This window comes from Aotus nancymaae, unplaced genomic scaffold (assembly GCF_030222135.1).
Source record: "Aotus nancymaae isolate 86718 unplaced genomic scaffold, 86718_ANA_hifiasm-v0.15.2.pri h1tg000025l, whole genome shotgun sequence".
Lineage (NCBI taxonomy): Eukaryota > Metazoa > Chordata > Mammalia > Primates > Aotidae > Aotus > Aotus nancymaae.
Window position 1 is genome coordinate 30,954,223 of NW_026988438.1, and position 17,208 is coordinate 30,971,430.

A 17,208-nucleotide genomic window follows, 5' to 3' on the forward strand; every position below is an offset into this window, starting at 1 on the left:
CTGGGTTGATATTGACATTCTGTTAAGCAAAAAGAGCAAGGTAATACATACATACACACACACACACACACATACACACACACAAACACACAAATATGTAGAGTACACATTCATTTAAAGAAAGGGAGTAAAATAATAATGTATATTCACTTTTGCTTACATCTGTATAAAGAAACTCTGGAAGGAACAAGGAAGTAATAAAAGCATTTACCATCTGGGGATAAAAAGAAAGAGAAAAACAGGAGTGGGACAAATATTCATCACTGTATACTTTATGTTGTTTTGAGTTCTGAATCATATGTGTTGCTTATTCAAAATAAAAGAAAAGGCTATAGGAGATAAGGTCAGAGAAGGCTTCTCGTGATACCCGAGGCCAATCAAAGACAGAGAAGCAGTTGTGGACATTCCTCTGGATACCCCAGAATAGCTCATGCCCTCCTTAATCACCAGGGAGGCTGCATGGAATTCCTTTCCTCCTCTGGAATCACCCCCAAAACCACTAAGCTGCTTTTCAGCAGGATGTTGCTGTTAATGAGCACAATGGCCATCTCCTAAAATCACAGAGGAACTGCAGAATTCACATTCAGAGAATCCTGGCCACTCTTCTCTTCCCATTGTCAGTGCCTCTTGAAGCTAACAGTGATATATGGCTGAAATGGCTTTGTGAATACCATTTTTAATGGAGGTGGCAAAGAACACATACCTGTTATACAAGAGAAGCACTTTTAGCCAAGTACTCCTTTGTGATCCTTATGAGCAAATGCATGAGCACCTGCTATATGCCAGATACCACAGTCAGCATTATGTGTAGGCTTTGAGGATGAATGGAGAGTCTGGGAGAAGAGAAGGGCACCAGCATACCAAGTGCCTGCCATGTGTCAGGAACAACATGTACTGAATCTTCTAATAAACCCGAGAAAATAACTTTGTATCATTATCATTCTGGGTAGGGAATGAGGGAACAGTGCAGAGAAGTTAAATATTTGCCCCAAGGCATAGAGCTAAAATGTATCCTTTTGGTTCCAAAGCCCCTGGTTTTTTTTTTTGGTTAACTATTTAAAAGATGGGATCTCACTATGTTGCCCAGGCTAGAATCAAACTCCTGGGCTCAAGCAATCTTCCTGCTTCCACCTCCCAAGCAGCTGGAAATACAGGCGGGTGCCATCAACCCTGCTTCCCTGGTTTATATTTCCCAGGCCTCAGGGCTTTTGCAGTTACTGCTCCTTCCACCTGGCTTACTCATTCTCAAGATATCCACATGGCTCACTGCCTCCCTTCATTCAAGTATCTGCTTAAATCTCACCTTATCAGGGAGGCCTTCCCTGACGTGCATATATAAAATTCCACCCTATCCCTCTGCTCTCTCATATAATTTTAAATTTCTTCACGGCACTCATTGCCATTAACACAATTAATAAACAAGACATAAATATTGTGTTTGTTTATTTTGTGTACCAACTCCCTTAACTAAATTGTAAGCTCTTTGAAGGCAGGGATGTTGGTCTGTGCACTGCAGAATCCCCAGCATCTAGAACAGTGTTTGACACACAGTAGATGGTTTTGTTATTGTTGTTGTTGTTGTTTGAGAGGGAGTCTCTGTCACACAGGCTGGAGTGCAGTGGCACAGTCTTGGCTCATGGCAATTCTCCTGCCCCAGACTCCCGAGTAGCTAGGACTACAGGTACACATCACCATGCTGGGCTAATTTTTGTATTTTTGTAGAGACAGGGTTTCCCCATGTTGGTCAGGCTGGTCTGGAACTCCTGACCTCAAGTGATCCACCTACCTTGGCCTCTCAAAGCACTGGGACTACAGGCGTGAGACACTCTGCTCAGCCTTGTAGCAGATATTCAATGCATAAGTGTCCCTTTATTCCTCTTGGATCAGCCCAATACTACTAAGTTGCTTTTTAGCAGAATGTTACTGACAATGTGTGTGTAACAGGAGTCAAAGGGGCCATCTCCTAGAATCACAGAGTTCTAGATCTAAGAAGGACAGCAGAAACCACAGTGAGAGGATCCTGTTCACTTTTCTTTTCCCATTCATTATTGATGCCTCTTGAAACCAACATGATACATGGGAGGTACGGCTGAACTGGCTTTGTGAACACATTTTTAAGCATTTGGTGAATGAACAGACTGTATCTAATGGCCCATGGGTCACAATCTGTGCCTTCGAGGAGACGCCAGTGAGGGGGACATGCATGGAGACACAAAACCAAGGTGGGCCAAGTGCTTTAACAGTGAAAGAGGAGGAAGCGATTCGATTTACTCAAGTGGTCAGAATGACTTCCCAAGGGAAGAGGCAGGGAGCTCTCATTGAAGGATTAGAAGGGTTCTGCAGGTAGAGAAGAGAGAGGGTTATAGGCAGAGGAAAGAGGAACAGCAGGGAAAGGAAATGATGGGCTGACTGGTCAGCGAGAGGCGAGTGTGGCTGTCCAGCCAGGGCATGGGATGTGTGAGAAGGCCATGTGGGGCTGGACCTTGAATGACAGGGTGGGGACCATGGCTGTCCTGTCTGTACCAAGGGGACAGTCACATGTTTTAAGCAGGAGGCACCATGATCTAGTCTGTTTTAAATATTGGTAATAGGGATAAGGTTATTCAGAAGAATAAATACCACCCTTTTCTGGGCACAGACCATGTGCCAGGCACGTTATATGTATCTTCTCACTTCATCTTCCCAAAAAGCTTCCAAGGTAACTGTTATTCCCCTCACTAATAAAGTAGTGGAGTTGCCTGCCAGCTTTGAAGATGCTCAAGGTCACACAGATAATAGGATGAAATCAAGATTCATAGCCTCAATTTCCAAAACTCAAAGCCTGTAGTGGTTTAGCCTCAGCCAGTGGTTGCCTAACTAGATGGTGGAGAGGTCTCACATTAGAATCTCTGAGGAGTGGTTATAAAATAATACAGATTCCCAAACTCCATCTCTAGCAATGCTTACTCTCCCAGTCCGGCTCGGGGCCCCCAAATCTGTTTTTTTTAAAGCTCTTCAACAGATTCCCTCACATCCACGACTAGGAGCCATGGTCCTTTGCTTTGCTGAAAGAAGGGTCAGACACGGGGAACACTGGAGGCAAGCAAGCCAAGAGAGAACAGTGTTTTACTGATACACAGATGAGGTTGTGAAAGTGTGAGTTAAGGTCACACTGGTGCAAATGCAGATGAGAAAGTGAGCTGAGGCCTCAGAGATTCAAAAGAGAATCAACAAGACTGGTTTACAAAACGAATGGAGGGAGGGACCCTGAGTGACTGAGAGACTGAGATGCTACTATACAAATAAAGGATGCAGGTGATGGAGCATTGCTGAACAGTTCCTCTCCTATGTCAACAGGCTAAATCCTAAAGCTGCATTCTCTAAGGACCCTCTGAGCTTTAGCAAAGAAAAACTTTGTAATGCACCAATCTCACAACCAACAAAGAACAAACCCAGCCAGCAGCAACTCGGAAGAGGGAAAAGAGAAAGAAAACCCCAGAAGCCAGGGACTGCCACCGATCTCTCCTGGCCCCTCAGCAGCAGACATTTTTTGAGGGCTTATTTCTCAATAAACAGGTCTCAGAATCTGCAAAACCCTGTTCTATGCTGTCCCAAACAACAGAAGTTGGCAAGTAGGCAACGAAGCCTATTTGCCATCTGGGTTACCTGGCTGGCTATAAAGATAATGAGATGGCAATCAATTACCATGGTGGCCATATAAAAATAAGACCCAATATCCTCTCTTAGTTCAAATGAGAGCCCGCCCATCATTTTCAAAGTTAGATATAGCAGAACAAACATCCATGAAAAAAGTCTCTGAGGCAGGGTTTAATATAACTGAATTGCATCTCATAATCTGAAAATGTTGCTTCTTGAATTTTCTTTGTTCAACAAACACATTTCACAAGTCACATGCAACAATGTATGTCAGTTCTTGGGTGGTCTGTGAGCTGAGAGGTGATGTGATGGAATTGCTTCCGCAGCAACGTCCCAAATACGTGCCAGGCACTCCCAGCCCTGGGCCCTCTGCCGCACACCAGAGAATTCTTAGCACCAGAGTAAGCTGTTTGGCAGGGGTGTCAGTCACTAGGGAACATGGAGGCAGAGCTCCCTAACTCCCCAAGATACCCAAAGCAGATAGAGACATTGAGAGCTCACTGACAGACGGTTTTACTTTTTCTTCAGCAGGAAAACTTGATTCATTCTGGGAAAAGAATCAGACTGCTAATGGGTGAAAGCCCACAGCCTGGGTGGCCTTGAAGCCCAGGCCAGCCCCATCAGCTCCTAAGAGATCCTGCAGGGATGGCTTCTAACAGTCTACTTCTTTCTAAGGGGGGTAAATAGACCCAGGAGCTGAATCCAGCCACTTGGCCATGACACTGAGCCAATATGACCCTGCTCACTGTCCATGTTATCCCAGTTTTCATGGGAAAAGCTCAAGGGTATGAGCAAGGAATTGAAGGTGCTTTAGATGTCTTCCTTGACTCAACCCCACACCCTCCAGCCTGCCATGGGAAGCCTTCCCTTGCTAACAGAATGTCAAGTCTTAATGGAGATTTAATTATCTTGTCTAATGGCCCTGTAAAAAACCTCTAGGAGGAGATGACAGTTGCCCACACAGTGAGGAGTTTCAGGCATCTGTATGTATAAGAGAAACCTGTGGGATTTGATACATTGCAGATACCCCCCGCCCCCACCCCACCACCACTTTTCTGATCCAGAGATCTAGGGTAAGGCTGAGGAATAATTACCACAAATATCCTTCTCAAGGGATTCTGATGCAGGGATTCTGTGGATCAGGGTTTTGAGGCTCTAAACTTCAAATCTGAAAAACAGGCACAGGCTATGCCTGCTTGACCTGCTGCCCAGGGGAGCCTCCAGGGAGAGCTGTCAGCCACTGCATCTGCTGCCTAATTGGCACTTGGCCTCTTAAAAAAGAAAAACTTTCAGAGCATACCCAAGGTGGTTGGCGTTTGAACTTGCCTGCTCCAGGCAGAAACTTCATACAGTTCTGGCTTAAAGTTTAGAATGTAGCTTTATTATTATTTTTAAATGAACTTGAAAGTAGCTTTTCTTTTAGGGCATTGAAACCAAAGGTTTCTCAGTGACTTCATCAATGCTTCTTGTGTTTGGTCTTGAGAGTTAGGACTTAGCTGCAGATGTATGATACAGATGTATGATACAGGATTATTCTATGGAAATGGCTCAGTGAACCATCACGCTAGCTTCTAAGAAAAGGAAAAGAACAGAGAGGGCAGGGACTTAAAAGCCTTCACGTGGCATCATGGTTCCTTGGGTCAACAGCCGATCTTATCCATCCTTGTGGCTCAACTCCAAGCATAGTGTCTGGTGTAGGACAGAGACTTAATATGCATTTGTTGAATGAAGGAGTGAATAAATTAATGAACAGTATAATTTATATAAAATATTGAGAGAGCTGATTTCTTACTCTTCTAAATTTCTTAGCCAGACATTTATGGTTGCCTGCCCAGCATCCATTTTCATCTTCCTCCTTTCAATATTACTCCAGATTTTCTAATCATGTTGTACAGGGTTATACTGGATTGATCCTTTCCTAAATTCCAGTGGTGGGTCCTGATTGGTTTAGGGCAGTCAGCACATCCCTGACCACAGTGATAGAGTCAGGAATGGAAAACTAGGGTCAATTAGGACGAAGACTCAATTCCGAGACTTTGTCAGATGTGTCAAGAAAGTAGTAGACTGTCCCTCTGCCTGTTGCTTTTGGATAAGGAAGCCATAGCCCTAATATTTTTGGTTGTTATAGGGGCATCACAAGTGAAGAACATCGTAAGAGTAGAGTCAAATCTAGGGAAGCAGGGCCAAGAAAGAAAGATATATACCCTGAATTTTGGTAATGTCATTTGAGTTGCCAGAACAGTTATGCCTGAAACCAATGACTCCGGACTTTTGGCTTAAGTCAGTCAATGTGATTGAACGGAGTATTTGCAGCTAAGAATAAAACGTAGAAACTGCTTCTTAAAATGAATTATTAGACATTGACTAATTTTCTTTTCTTTTTAAATTAAAAAAAGTTTTTAGAGACAGGGTCTCACTGTTACACAGGCTGGCATACAGTGGTGCGACTGTAGCTTACTATAGCTTCAAACTCCTGGGCTCAAGTAATCCTACCTTAGCCTTCCCGAGTAGCTAGGACTACAAGGCATGCCACCATGGCTGGTTAAGACAGATTTTCCCGTAGGAATAATGCTGTAATTGTGGCTAATGCTTCCTAACAGGAATCTGACACTAAGTAAGTCAAAGTTATGGCCAAAAAAGGTTAGTGAAAACAATGACATAGCTATTTACTCATCTAATCATCGCAAATAATAAATTTTTAAACCAAATCCTATGCGATGGCAAAAATATACTGTATCTAGTAAATATGTGAGAGAATTGGTAGTACCAAAAATTGCTAGAGTTAAAAAAAAGTGTGTGATGGAAGAATATGGATTCCATACATGATATGCTAATGAGTTAGACATCAGTATCTAAAATTAATCTCTCAAAGGATAATTTGTGAACATTTCAAACAGAAAGGCTTGCTAATTCCTGGGGTTCAGAATGAGTTTACAAACAATTTGTTTAAAATAAAACAAATTCAATATTCTGATAGCTTTGTTGAAATTTCATATCAGGAAAATAATATAATTTTAGCATATCTGGATTTTTTAAAAAGCATCTCATGAAGGTCATCGCATTCTGTCTCCTAGTCACCCCTCAAGATCCACATGCAACTCTGACCTCTACTATAGTCTTCTCTAATCCCAGCAGACAGAGGAGTAGTATTTTGTTACCAGAATTCATTTGCCTTTTAAGTTTGTTGGTTTCCATCTGTCTCCTTCACCAGATTGTACATTGGAGGCAAGTATAAACCACGTTTTATTCATTGTTGATTTCTAACACTTACTCTCTGACATGTAGAATGTATTTGCTGAAAGATTAAATGAACATGATATTCTTGGGAGTAAGATGCAATAGCATGAGCTTGATAATAATATTGTGAGGTACATTCAAAAGTGGTCTAACACCCAGACTCAAATAATTCATGGATCAAGATGACCAAAAGAGAGTTCTTCCTCACTGGTGATCTGTAAGGCTTTGGTCAACATGTTTCTGACGCCATGGATGGCATACTCCCTTCACTTTTGGAGATCTACATCACTAGATGCTCTCAACTAGAGCTTGGATAACTATTAGTTGGATATATTAAAGAGGAATTTTTGCAAGTAAAGTTTTATGATTATAGAGCTTTTTTAAAAAAACAACAACAAATACATAACTTGGTTAGATCCAAAAATCAAACTTAAAACGAATACAAAAGGGTAAAATTGATATTGTTAACATGTAAGTGGCTTCCTCAGGACATAGAAGTACTTTTAAGACATGTTATTGGGTGGCCCAACATCTCCGAGAAGAAGACAAAACGAATTTGAGCCAATGCCATATTTTCGCTTCAGCAAAGCTCTCTGTGGAGGCATTCTCTCAACAAATATTTATTGGGTCGTCAAGGTATGCAAGGCCGTGTGCAAGCCAGTGTGCAAAGCACAGTAAGTCATGGAACACGCAATGCCTCTCACTACAGATATTCTGTTGATTTACTGTCAGAGCTCTTCACACTCCATTAGGAAACAAACAAACAAAAACATCCAATTACTAAGTCATTAGCAGGGCCTTTGAAAACAGAAGATCAGGATGCAGAGCATTAGACTGGAAGGGCCCTTAGAGAGCCAGCACAGCCCCTTTATTTCACAGATGGAAGAACAGACTTATGTAATGAAGAACAAGGTGCCTCTGTATGTGCTGGCAGGGAGAGATAAAAACAAGATGTTTGTGAAGTGAAACAAGCAAGGTGAAGGACACTAAGTACAGCGTAAAGCCGTTCTTACACAACAGCAACAAAAATGCCTAACCTGAAGCATGGGCTTTTAAACAATCGGAAGGATCTGCCTCCCCAAATTGACAGAGCTCAGCGACTTGGAAAGGGGAGAGGGGACTGGAATACGGGGTGGGGGCCGGTTTGTGGATGATGGGAAATTTTTACTCTCAGTTTCGTGTATTTCCCTAATATGTCTTTTATGTAGCTTTGTATTGCTTTTGTAACAAATACGTATGTATATATTTATATATGTGTGTGTAGCTATGAATATGTATATATTATATTCCATATATAATATGTGTGTGTGTGTATGTATATATGAACTTATGCATATATAAGATTTTGAATAGAATGGACAAGTCTTGGACACTTGCAGGCTGTGGGTTCCACTCAGAACACTACCCCACAACTTTCTGTGAAAACTTCAAGTTACTTAGTCTCCCTGAGCCATGGTTTCCTTACATGTGAAACAGATAATAACAGTCCCCATAGGCCCGGCGTGGTGGCTCATGCCTGTAAACCCAGCAATTTAAGAGGCCGAGGCAGGTGGATTGCTTGGGCTCAGGAGTTCAAGATCAGCCTGGGCGACATGGCAAAATCCCATCTCTAATAAAAATACAAAAAATTAACTGGGTGTGGTGGTGCCTGTAACAGTCCCAGGTACTTGGAAGGCTGAGTGGGGAGGATCACCTGAGCCTGGGAGGAAGGTGGAGGTTGCAGTGAGCTGAGATTGCACCACTGCATACCAGCCTGAGTGACAGAGAGATAATTGGTCTCAAAAAAAAAAAAAAAAACCCAAACAAACAAAAAGTCCCCATCTGTCAGAGCTGTGGTGGGAAGTTAGGTCTTGGCTGCTTGGTGCGGTGGTCAGCACAGGGTAGGGTCTCAATGGGCAGTGGTGACCCTGGCAGCATCATTAGGAATGCTAGTGATGATTCCAGAAGTGGAGGCTGAGCCAGGGCCTGTGCCCCCTGGCTCTGGACCCAGTGGGCTCCTCCTACCACAGTCCTGGCCTCTCTCAGTGAGGAGTTCCTGAGTCAAGCATAGAGTACTAAGAAAAGAGGAGATGAGACGAGGCTGAGGCGATGACAGCCACCTGCCTTCATGAGGGGCGCTAGGCCGGTGACTGACGATCAGGCAGGATTTCTAACAGCCACCCTTAGTGACCAAACATAGTTCTTTGCTATCTGTTCATTTTTCAGGGATTGATGTTGTATGATATTATACCCTTAGAATGACTGGCCAAAAACATAATTCATAGAAGTCAACACATTCACCCTTGCCAACCGTGTAAAAATAAATAAATAAATAAAGCCCCAAACTGAAAGGCAGCGAGTCAGAAAGTCCACCCCTCTTTTCTAAGCATTTCTGAAATGGGCCACAACTGGTTTTTGGAAGTCCTGGTCAGGGGAAGGGGCTCAGTTAATCTTCTCTGACTAATCTATTTCCTTAGTGGAAAAGAAAGATTTGAGTTTTCAGTGCTGTGAGGTGAGACCATCTGTGTACACTACATCAATGCCAAGAATTACTCAAAAAGGCCGCCTGCTAAAGATTTCTAAGGACATTTTCATTTCAGGTACTCACGGTATGATTTCCATATTGGAGGCTGGTATTCTTCAGCATCTAGAATGAAAAAAAAAAAAGAAATCCATTGTCAGCCCGAATGTCAAGCTGTCAACATGTGTCTTCTTTGGAGGAACAACAGTTTGTCTGCAGTACTTGCATACAGGTCCTGGGGGGACTCTTTTGTCATTTAGGGGGCAGTTCCAGGCATAGGAGAGGGGATGTGCTTAGAAACCTTGTGGACTCAGCACCACTTTCTTCAGCTCATGTACTGTGGCAGATCAATTGCTTAACAATTTTCATAGAGCCCAGTAAATCAAAAAAGATTTTTAAAGCAATTAACTTGATTGTACCCTCTAGTAATCCTTTCAAATGGTATTTACTTAACTTGGCATAGTAAACATATAATTTATCTCACAGTTTCCAATCAGACCTTTAGCCCACTTATTAAGACTTGAGGGCAAGACGCAAAGCAGCAAGTATGTAGTATTAAATCTGTAGAGTTGTGCAACTCGACCAACTGAACTCCGAAAATACGCGATCTGACAGCAGAGACACTGATGATTCCATTGGAATTGCATTATCTCTTGAATTAACTCCAATGTGTGACTTAGAAAATTTCCAGAAACCTCTCAGCAATCAGAAATGGCAGACTGACAGAGTTACAACAAAGTAGAGAGGCTGAAATTGTTATTTATCCATCTAGGAAACAGACAATCGGAGAAAACCTGTTTGTTCAGTCGACTCAACCATCCCAATGCTGACAGCTGAATTTATAATTCTGATGCAGTTATTAGAGTCGTCCGGCACTCACAGCTATAAGGCCTTGGGGAAACATGCTCTAACTCAAATAGGAAAACAAAATCATTTTTTCCAAACTACAGAATATTGATGTGTGGGAACCTTGAGAGTTCTCTAGTTTGCCACCTTTAGACATGGAAACTCTGTTCTCATCACCCTACACCCCTGGTGTACCACATAGCCTGTCCTTAGACTACCTTTGTCCTTGTGTTTCTGTCCTGTTAGATTTTTTTTTTTTTTTTTGAGACAGAGTCTTGTTCTGTCACCCAGGCTGGAGTGCAGTAGCACAATCTCAGCTCACTGCAACCTTCACTTCCTGGGTTCAAACGATTCTCCTGCCTCAGCTTCCTGAGTAGCTGGAATTACAGGCTGCCACCACATCAGCTAATTTTCTCTATTTGTGGTAAAGATGTGGTTTCACCATGTTGGCCAGGCTGGTCTCGAACTCCTGATCTCAAGTGATCTGCCTACCTTGGGTTCCCAAAGCGCTGGGATTACAGGTGTGAGCCACTACACCTGGCTGCTAGACTTTTCTGACCTCATTCATGAAGTAAGGTAGTTTGAGGATGTTTTTCCACCTGAGAAACAAATATGCTCTTTATAAATAAAAAACTAACTCAAGGGTAGTATTCTTCTCTAAATCCTACTCACTTGCACAGTTTAAATGGAATTCTTTTTCAATTATTTACCTTGCTCTCTGGGGCACACCGTATGACAGTGCTCAACTAAATGCCTCCCGAGGTCATTTCATACAAACAAATCTGTATTGTTAGGCCTGAATTGTCAATTACATACAGAGGGCTAGTCAGCCACCTAGGCACACACACAGTGCATTAGTGGTTTACCATGTTATTCAAATTTGGTTTTGCTAAATCAATGTGTTCATTAACTCTGAATAGTTTTGTCAAAGTAAGAGAAGAGTGTCTTATAATAGTGAGCCTTTAACTGAAACAAGTAATTAATTTCATCCCATAGGTGACATAAACCAGTTTCAATAGGTTAACATGAGTGTTTGTTTATAAAGAACATTCAAATAAAATTAACCAAGCAGCTGAGTACAAATTCTAGACCCATCCATATAATATCAACCCATCAGAAATGCCAGGCCCTTTGTTTTTGTTTTTTTTTTCTTTTTTTTTTGGTTTGTTTGTTTTTTGAGACAGAGTCTCACTCCATCACCCAGGCTGAAGTGCAGTGGTGCAATCTTGGCTCACTGCAACCTCTGTATCCTAGGTTCAGGCAATTCTCCTGCCTCAGCCTCCAGAATAGCTGGGATTACAGGCATGTGCCACCAGGCCTGGCTAACTGTATTTTTAGTAGAGATGGGGTTTCACCATGTTGGCCAGGTTGGTCTTGAATTCCTGACCTCAAGTGATCCACTGGCCTCAGCCTCCTAAAGTGCTGGGATTATAAGAAAGAACCACCACGCCCAGGCCCTCTATGTTAAAATGTTGAAGGCATCTTCAAAAATATTTTTCCAAAGAGAATAAAAATCAACACACACACACACACACACACACACACACACACGATAGATTACACAGAAATGCAAATCCCTGAGATGCCACCTACCCAAAGCTGTAATGTCTTGTTATTTTGGATGATGTTTATTCTATGCGGCAAGCATAACCTCCAGATTGAGAAGTGGTCAAGCAATTTCAGTATCTAGAGCACTACTTTCTGTATACTCAGGGAAGGTCCCAAGACAGAAGATGAAGTCCCCTTTACTCAGGTCTTTAGTAGAGCCCAGCTGCTCCACTTGGATCTGCTAAGGTCTTCTTACCTAAAGTCAGAAGTTCAGCTAAGGTGACCTCTCAGTGTCCATTTCAGTCTTGTTCTGTGGAAACCCTAGGGTTTTGTTTCATCTGAAACGCTGGCCCCTAAGTTAACACTCCTTTAGGCTGTGGGCTACAGAAACAACCTACTCTGTTGCAGATGCTCCTTGTTGGCAACATAACCTAGAGGAAGAAATCTGCCTGCAGAGACTAGAGATCACAACACTTCCTGGTGTAAAATCCTCCGTGGTCTTCCCTGCACGTGGAATAAAATCCAAGCATCCTACCATGGGCCACGGGTCCTGCATCATCTGGAGCCTGCCTACTGCAGACATTTTTCCCTTTTTCACTTATCATCCAGCCACACTGGCTTTCTCTCTGTTCCTAGAACAAGGCAAGTTCTTTCAAGTCCTTGACCTTTTCTCTGATGGACTCTGCAGGTAAAATGCCCTCTGATAGATCTCTGCATGGCTCACTGGCTCTACCGCATAGGGCTCAGCTTGATGTCACTACCCAGGGGCTTTCCCTGCCAAGTTCCTATAAAGTAGTCTTCCCCCTACCCCAGTCACCCTCCTCACAGAGAGCCGATTTTTCTTCATAGCACTATTATCATCTGAAATTATTTATTGATTTGTTGGTTTGTTATGACTGGTCTCATCCTTTGTTAGCCAAACTCCATAAAAGCAGGAATTTTGCTTCATTCATTTCTGTGTCCCTGGCCCTTAGATGGGTGCCTGGTGCAAAACAAAACAAAGCAAAACAAATGTGTTAAATGAACAAATGTGTTAAATGTCTTAAACGAATCAGGGTTCAAATTCTACCTCTGACAACTAGTGGCCAAATAATTAAAAGCAAGTTATTTAGCTTCTTTTTTAAAGAATCTCCCAATACTCATCTTTGTAAAACAGAAAAAATAAAAGTACCTACCTCATAACCTATCTCTTAGGGGCACTGTGGGAATTAAATGAGACAGCATATATGAAATTCTTGGGACAACATCTGCCAGTAGCAGGTTCTCCGCAGGGCCCCACTAACATCCTTAGTGAGTTGCTATTGTTACGTCGCCCTGCCCTGATTCTTCCCAGGTGAGCCGGTGCTCTTGTCTTCTCTCCCTTGACTGCAGCCAACGCCTGTCTCTATTCTTGCCCCCAGATCTGGAGCCTGTAATTAACTTTCAGGGCTGTTGTCACGGAAGGTTTTTCTTTCCCATAGAAGAATTCAAAGTGAGGGGCCATTTGTCATGCTTCAGTGGAACAACTATAATTACTTTGGCCTTAAAAATATGTTTCACAAACCACTAAAGCACACTGTTAGGAGGCCTTGGTCAAGCGTCAGAGCACAAAATAGTTTTAATATGTTGAAACCAATCTTTAGTGCCTCCAACTCTGCCCCACCAACACGCACACTATTTGCCCTAATTTCAAACCATACTTTTCAAAGATCAACTTGAGTCTTGGCTAGCCTGACACTTAAAAAAAAAAAAGAATAGGTTTTCAAGGTCATTTAGTTTACTGTGCCATTTGGCAAATGGGGAAAATGAAATGCAGAATGATTAAGTGGTTTCCTCAAGGTTATAAAACAAGTTAGAGGCAGAGGTGAGAGCCTTGTCTTCTAGGCCTCTGACACATCATCCATCCTTGCCAGGCAGTCCCCCCTAATTTACATATACTGAAATCAAGAGAACAAAATTATTATGCATTATATATGTTACTTCAATTCTTGTGAAGCTTAAAAGAAGAAATAAATAAAGAAAGAAAATTAGTAGTGTGAAAAATTGTTATTAAGCCAAATGGTGGGACCGAATTTCATCTGTGCACACACCCCTATTGCATAAAGTCCAGGAGATACAAGGTACTGGCAATACTGACAAGATAAAGCATAATGCCTTTTGAAAATGTATTATTTTGTTAAACATTTTGAAGAAATAAGGAAAGGGGAGGAAATAGAATAAGAAGCCCCATATTTAAAAATAAAAAACTATATTGAACTCAGAAGACAGTTATACATTTTTAGAAAGGAACAATGAATTATAAAGATCAAAGAGGCTTAGAAAGCATATTGGTTAAAAACTTTGATTAATATGTACCTAACCTTTAAAAAATGTGTCAACCTTTTGACTCAGCAATTCTATTCACGGGAATCTAGCCTAACATAGTAATTGAATGCATGTACAAAGATATACATGAACAAGATGTTCTTCGCTGTGCTGTGTATAAGAGTAAACCCACTGAAGCACAGCAAGAAGAGAGTGGTTAAATAATCATCATACATTTATTCATGAAAATGAGAGTTTGGGTTACAGCTTTGTGGTTGAGAGCATAGCCTCTGGAACTGAACTGTTTAGGTTTAAAACCCAGCTCTGTCACTTACTTATAGCTGTGTGACCTTAAGCAAGTTGTCTTATCTGTCTGCACCCCAGTTTTTAAAATCTATATAATGAGAGTAATAATATCACCAAACAGGCTGGGTATGGTGGCTCATGCCTGTAATCCCAGCACTTTGGGAGGCCGAGGTGGGCGGATCATGAGGTCAGGAGTTTGAGACCAGCCTGGCTAACATGGTGAAACTCTGTCTTTACTAAAAATTCAAAAACTTAGCTAGACATGGTGGCGCATGCCTGTAATCCCAGCTACTCAGGAAGCTGAGGCAGGAGAATCGCTTGAACCCAGGAGGCGGAAGTTGTTGTGAGTGGAGATCACACCATTGCACTCCAGTCTGGGTGACAGAGCAAGACTCTGTCTCAAAAAATAATAACAATAATAATATCATCAAACATACAGCATTGTCGTGAGCACTGGATGGGTTAATATTTATAATGCTTTGTCTGCAAACAAAAAAAATCACAAATATGTTTCATAAGATCAATTACGAGAAAAAATAAAATGTGTAGTCTCATGACTGGCATATAGTAAATGCTATACTTGCTGTTATTATCTACATTTAATAACAAAAAACTATTTATGCTACATTATTAACAAATCAGGTTATAAAATAATTTATTACATATAATCTAATTTTTAAGAAAAGGTAAATATTCATATACATAGAAATTCTTAAGAAGGCAATAAACCCAACTTGCTATACCTGATAGTAAAAATATAGGTGATTTCTACTTTTTCTTCTTTTGCTCACTTGTATTTTAAAATTTCCTGTATATACTGCTTACATAAAAATTAAAATGATAAATAAATTTGAAGGAGTGCTAGTTTTTTAAAAAGTACACTGACTAAACAAACCACCACCTCAAAAATAAAGTATATATAAAAAGACCCAACAAAAGTGCTTGTTGTAATAACACATACAGCATGTACAGTGTTCGTGCAGGAAGAGCTAGGAGTGAGACAAAGGACAGTTACTTCTGCAGCAAAAGGCTGTGTCTGATTCCCTTGGCCCTCTTTTAAAAACTCTGTGAAGCAAGTATCAATGAGTAATTCTAAGCAGGCTGGGAAACAGGTGTCTCCTCTCATGAAAGGGTGTTAGGGGAAATAGAGATTCTTAGAAAATGATCAAAACCTTTAAAAAATGGGTAATAAGACCATTGAAATAATCCAAAGAATCTGAACATGTTAAGAAAGAAAAGAAAAGAGGAGGAAAGAAAAGCTGGTTAAAGGGGCCTGGAAGTGCAGGTTAAAACTTGAAAGCCACCTTGAGAAAAGCCTATGTGCTAAAGTTAACTAAATCCCAAAAGGATGGTGCTGCTGTTCTGGTCTTTGGGGGAAAACAAGGAATTCTGGGATTAGCCCACAGAAAGCTCAATGTCTGAGAAAGACTAGGGGACAATGGGGCAATAGGGAGTAGGTGGCATAAAAGCAAATCTTTCTGGATCAAGAGCATAGCAAAAATAAAGTAATACTTCTGTTGTTTTTACTGAACTTTAAAGTAATACACCATTGCTGAAAAACAGAAAAAGTCCAATAATTTAAAAATGTATACTGTAGAAAGTCCTCAACCTCAGGAAAATGAAAAGTGCCATTAAGAGATTTGTGTGAATCTTTCCAGATTTTGTTCTGTGAATAGCTAGAATAAAAATTTACAAAAATGGTTTCATACCATACGTACTGTTCTGCAATTTGCTGTTTGAATTTCATGGTATTTCTGCAGCATCTGTCCACGGCAGTACACATAGATCTATGTGATTTTCTTTCTTTAACTGTTGCTTGGCCTTCCATTACATGAGTATAGCAAAATATACTGAATTCATTTTATGTTATAATTTCTAACTGATGGACATTTAGGCTATTTTCCACTTTGGGCTATGATACGGTTTGGGTCTGTGTCACTTCAAGTCCCATCTTGAAAATTGTAATCCCTACGTGTTGAAGGAGGGACCCGGGTAGGAGGTGACTGGATCATGGGGGCGGGTTCCCCCATGCTGTTCTCATGATAGTGAGAGAGTTTTCACGAGATCTGATGGTTTGAAAGTGCCACTTCTTTCTTTGCCCTCTCTCTCACCACCTTGTGAAGAAGGTGTGTGCTTTCCCTTCACCTTCTGCCATGATTGTAAATTTCCTGAGTCCTCCCCAGCCATGCAGATCACTGAGTCAATTAAACCTCTTTACCCAGTCTCAGATATTCTTCATAGCAGTGTGAAAATGGACTAATATATCAGTGTAGCATTGTTTACAGTAGCCTGTAAGTGCAGTATAGATTTGGGGAAGTTGAACTGCTGGGTGAAGAGTCTATGTATTTTTTATTTTAAAAGGTCATTTTATTTTAAAACAGCCTTCAAAAAAAAAAAAAAAAAAGGCAAGTCAACTGAAACTCTCAGCAATGGATACAAGAATGTCCATTTCTCCATACCCTCCCTCACCAACACTGGGCTGTTAATAACATGCATCTTAATTTTTGACGCCTTAAGACTCAGTTAGAAAACTCACAGATGAGACTAAGTATGCATTTGCAGGGAAGCAAACGGAGTCACGGAACACTCCTGGAAGTGAACCTGTGGAAACATATGGGCATGGAGTGCGGGGAACATACGCGAATCTACACATTTGGGTGGCTGCAGCTGGAAGGCTGTATTCTTCCAGGCATTTTTAGCTCCAGAAATACGTTGATTTGATGGAATCACCTGAGGAACAAGTGTAAAGGAATTTGGAGACTGATTAATGAAGAAAAATTAAAGAACACATGTGCTCCACTTGGCTAAGTGACAACTGAAGAGGAAATACCTGCAAACATCCGGGAGAGCCA

General features: G+C 41.3%; 1 protein-coding gene across 2 annotated transcripts in view; it reads right to left on the bottom strand.

Moving 5' to 3' along the window:
• CHN2 (chimerin 2) overlaps nt 1–17,208 on the bottom strand; it is a 318,704-nt gene that overhangs the window by 149,813 nt on the left and 151,683 nt on the right. For both annotated transcript variants that reach the window (XM_012447769.2, XM_012447770.2), the window contains exon 2: nt 9,461–9,499. In XM_012447769.2, the coding sequence (XP_012303192.1) occupies nt 9,461–9,499 (39 nt within the window). The remainder of the gene's footprint in view (nt 1–9,460; nt 9,500–17,208) is intronic.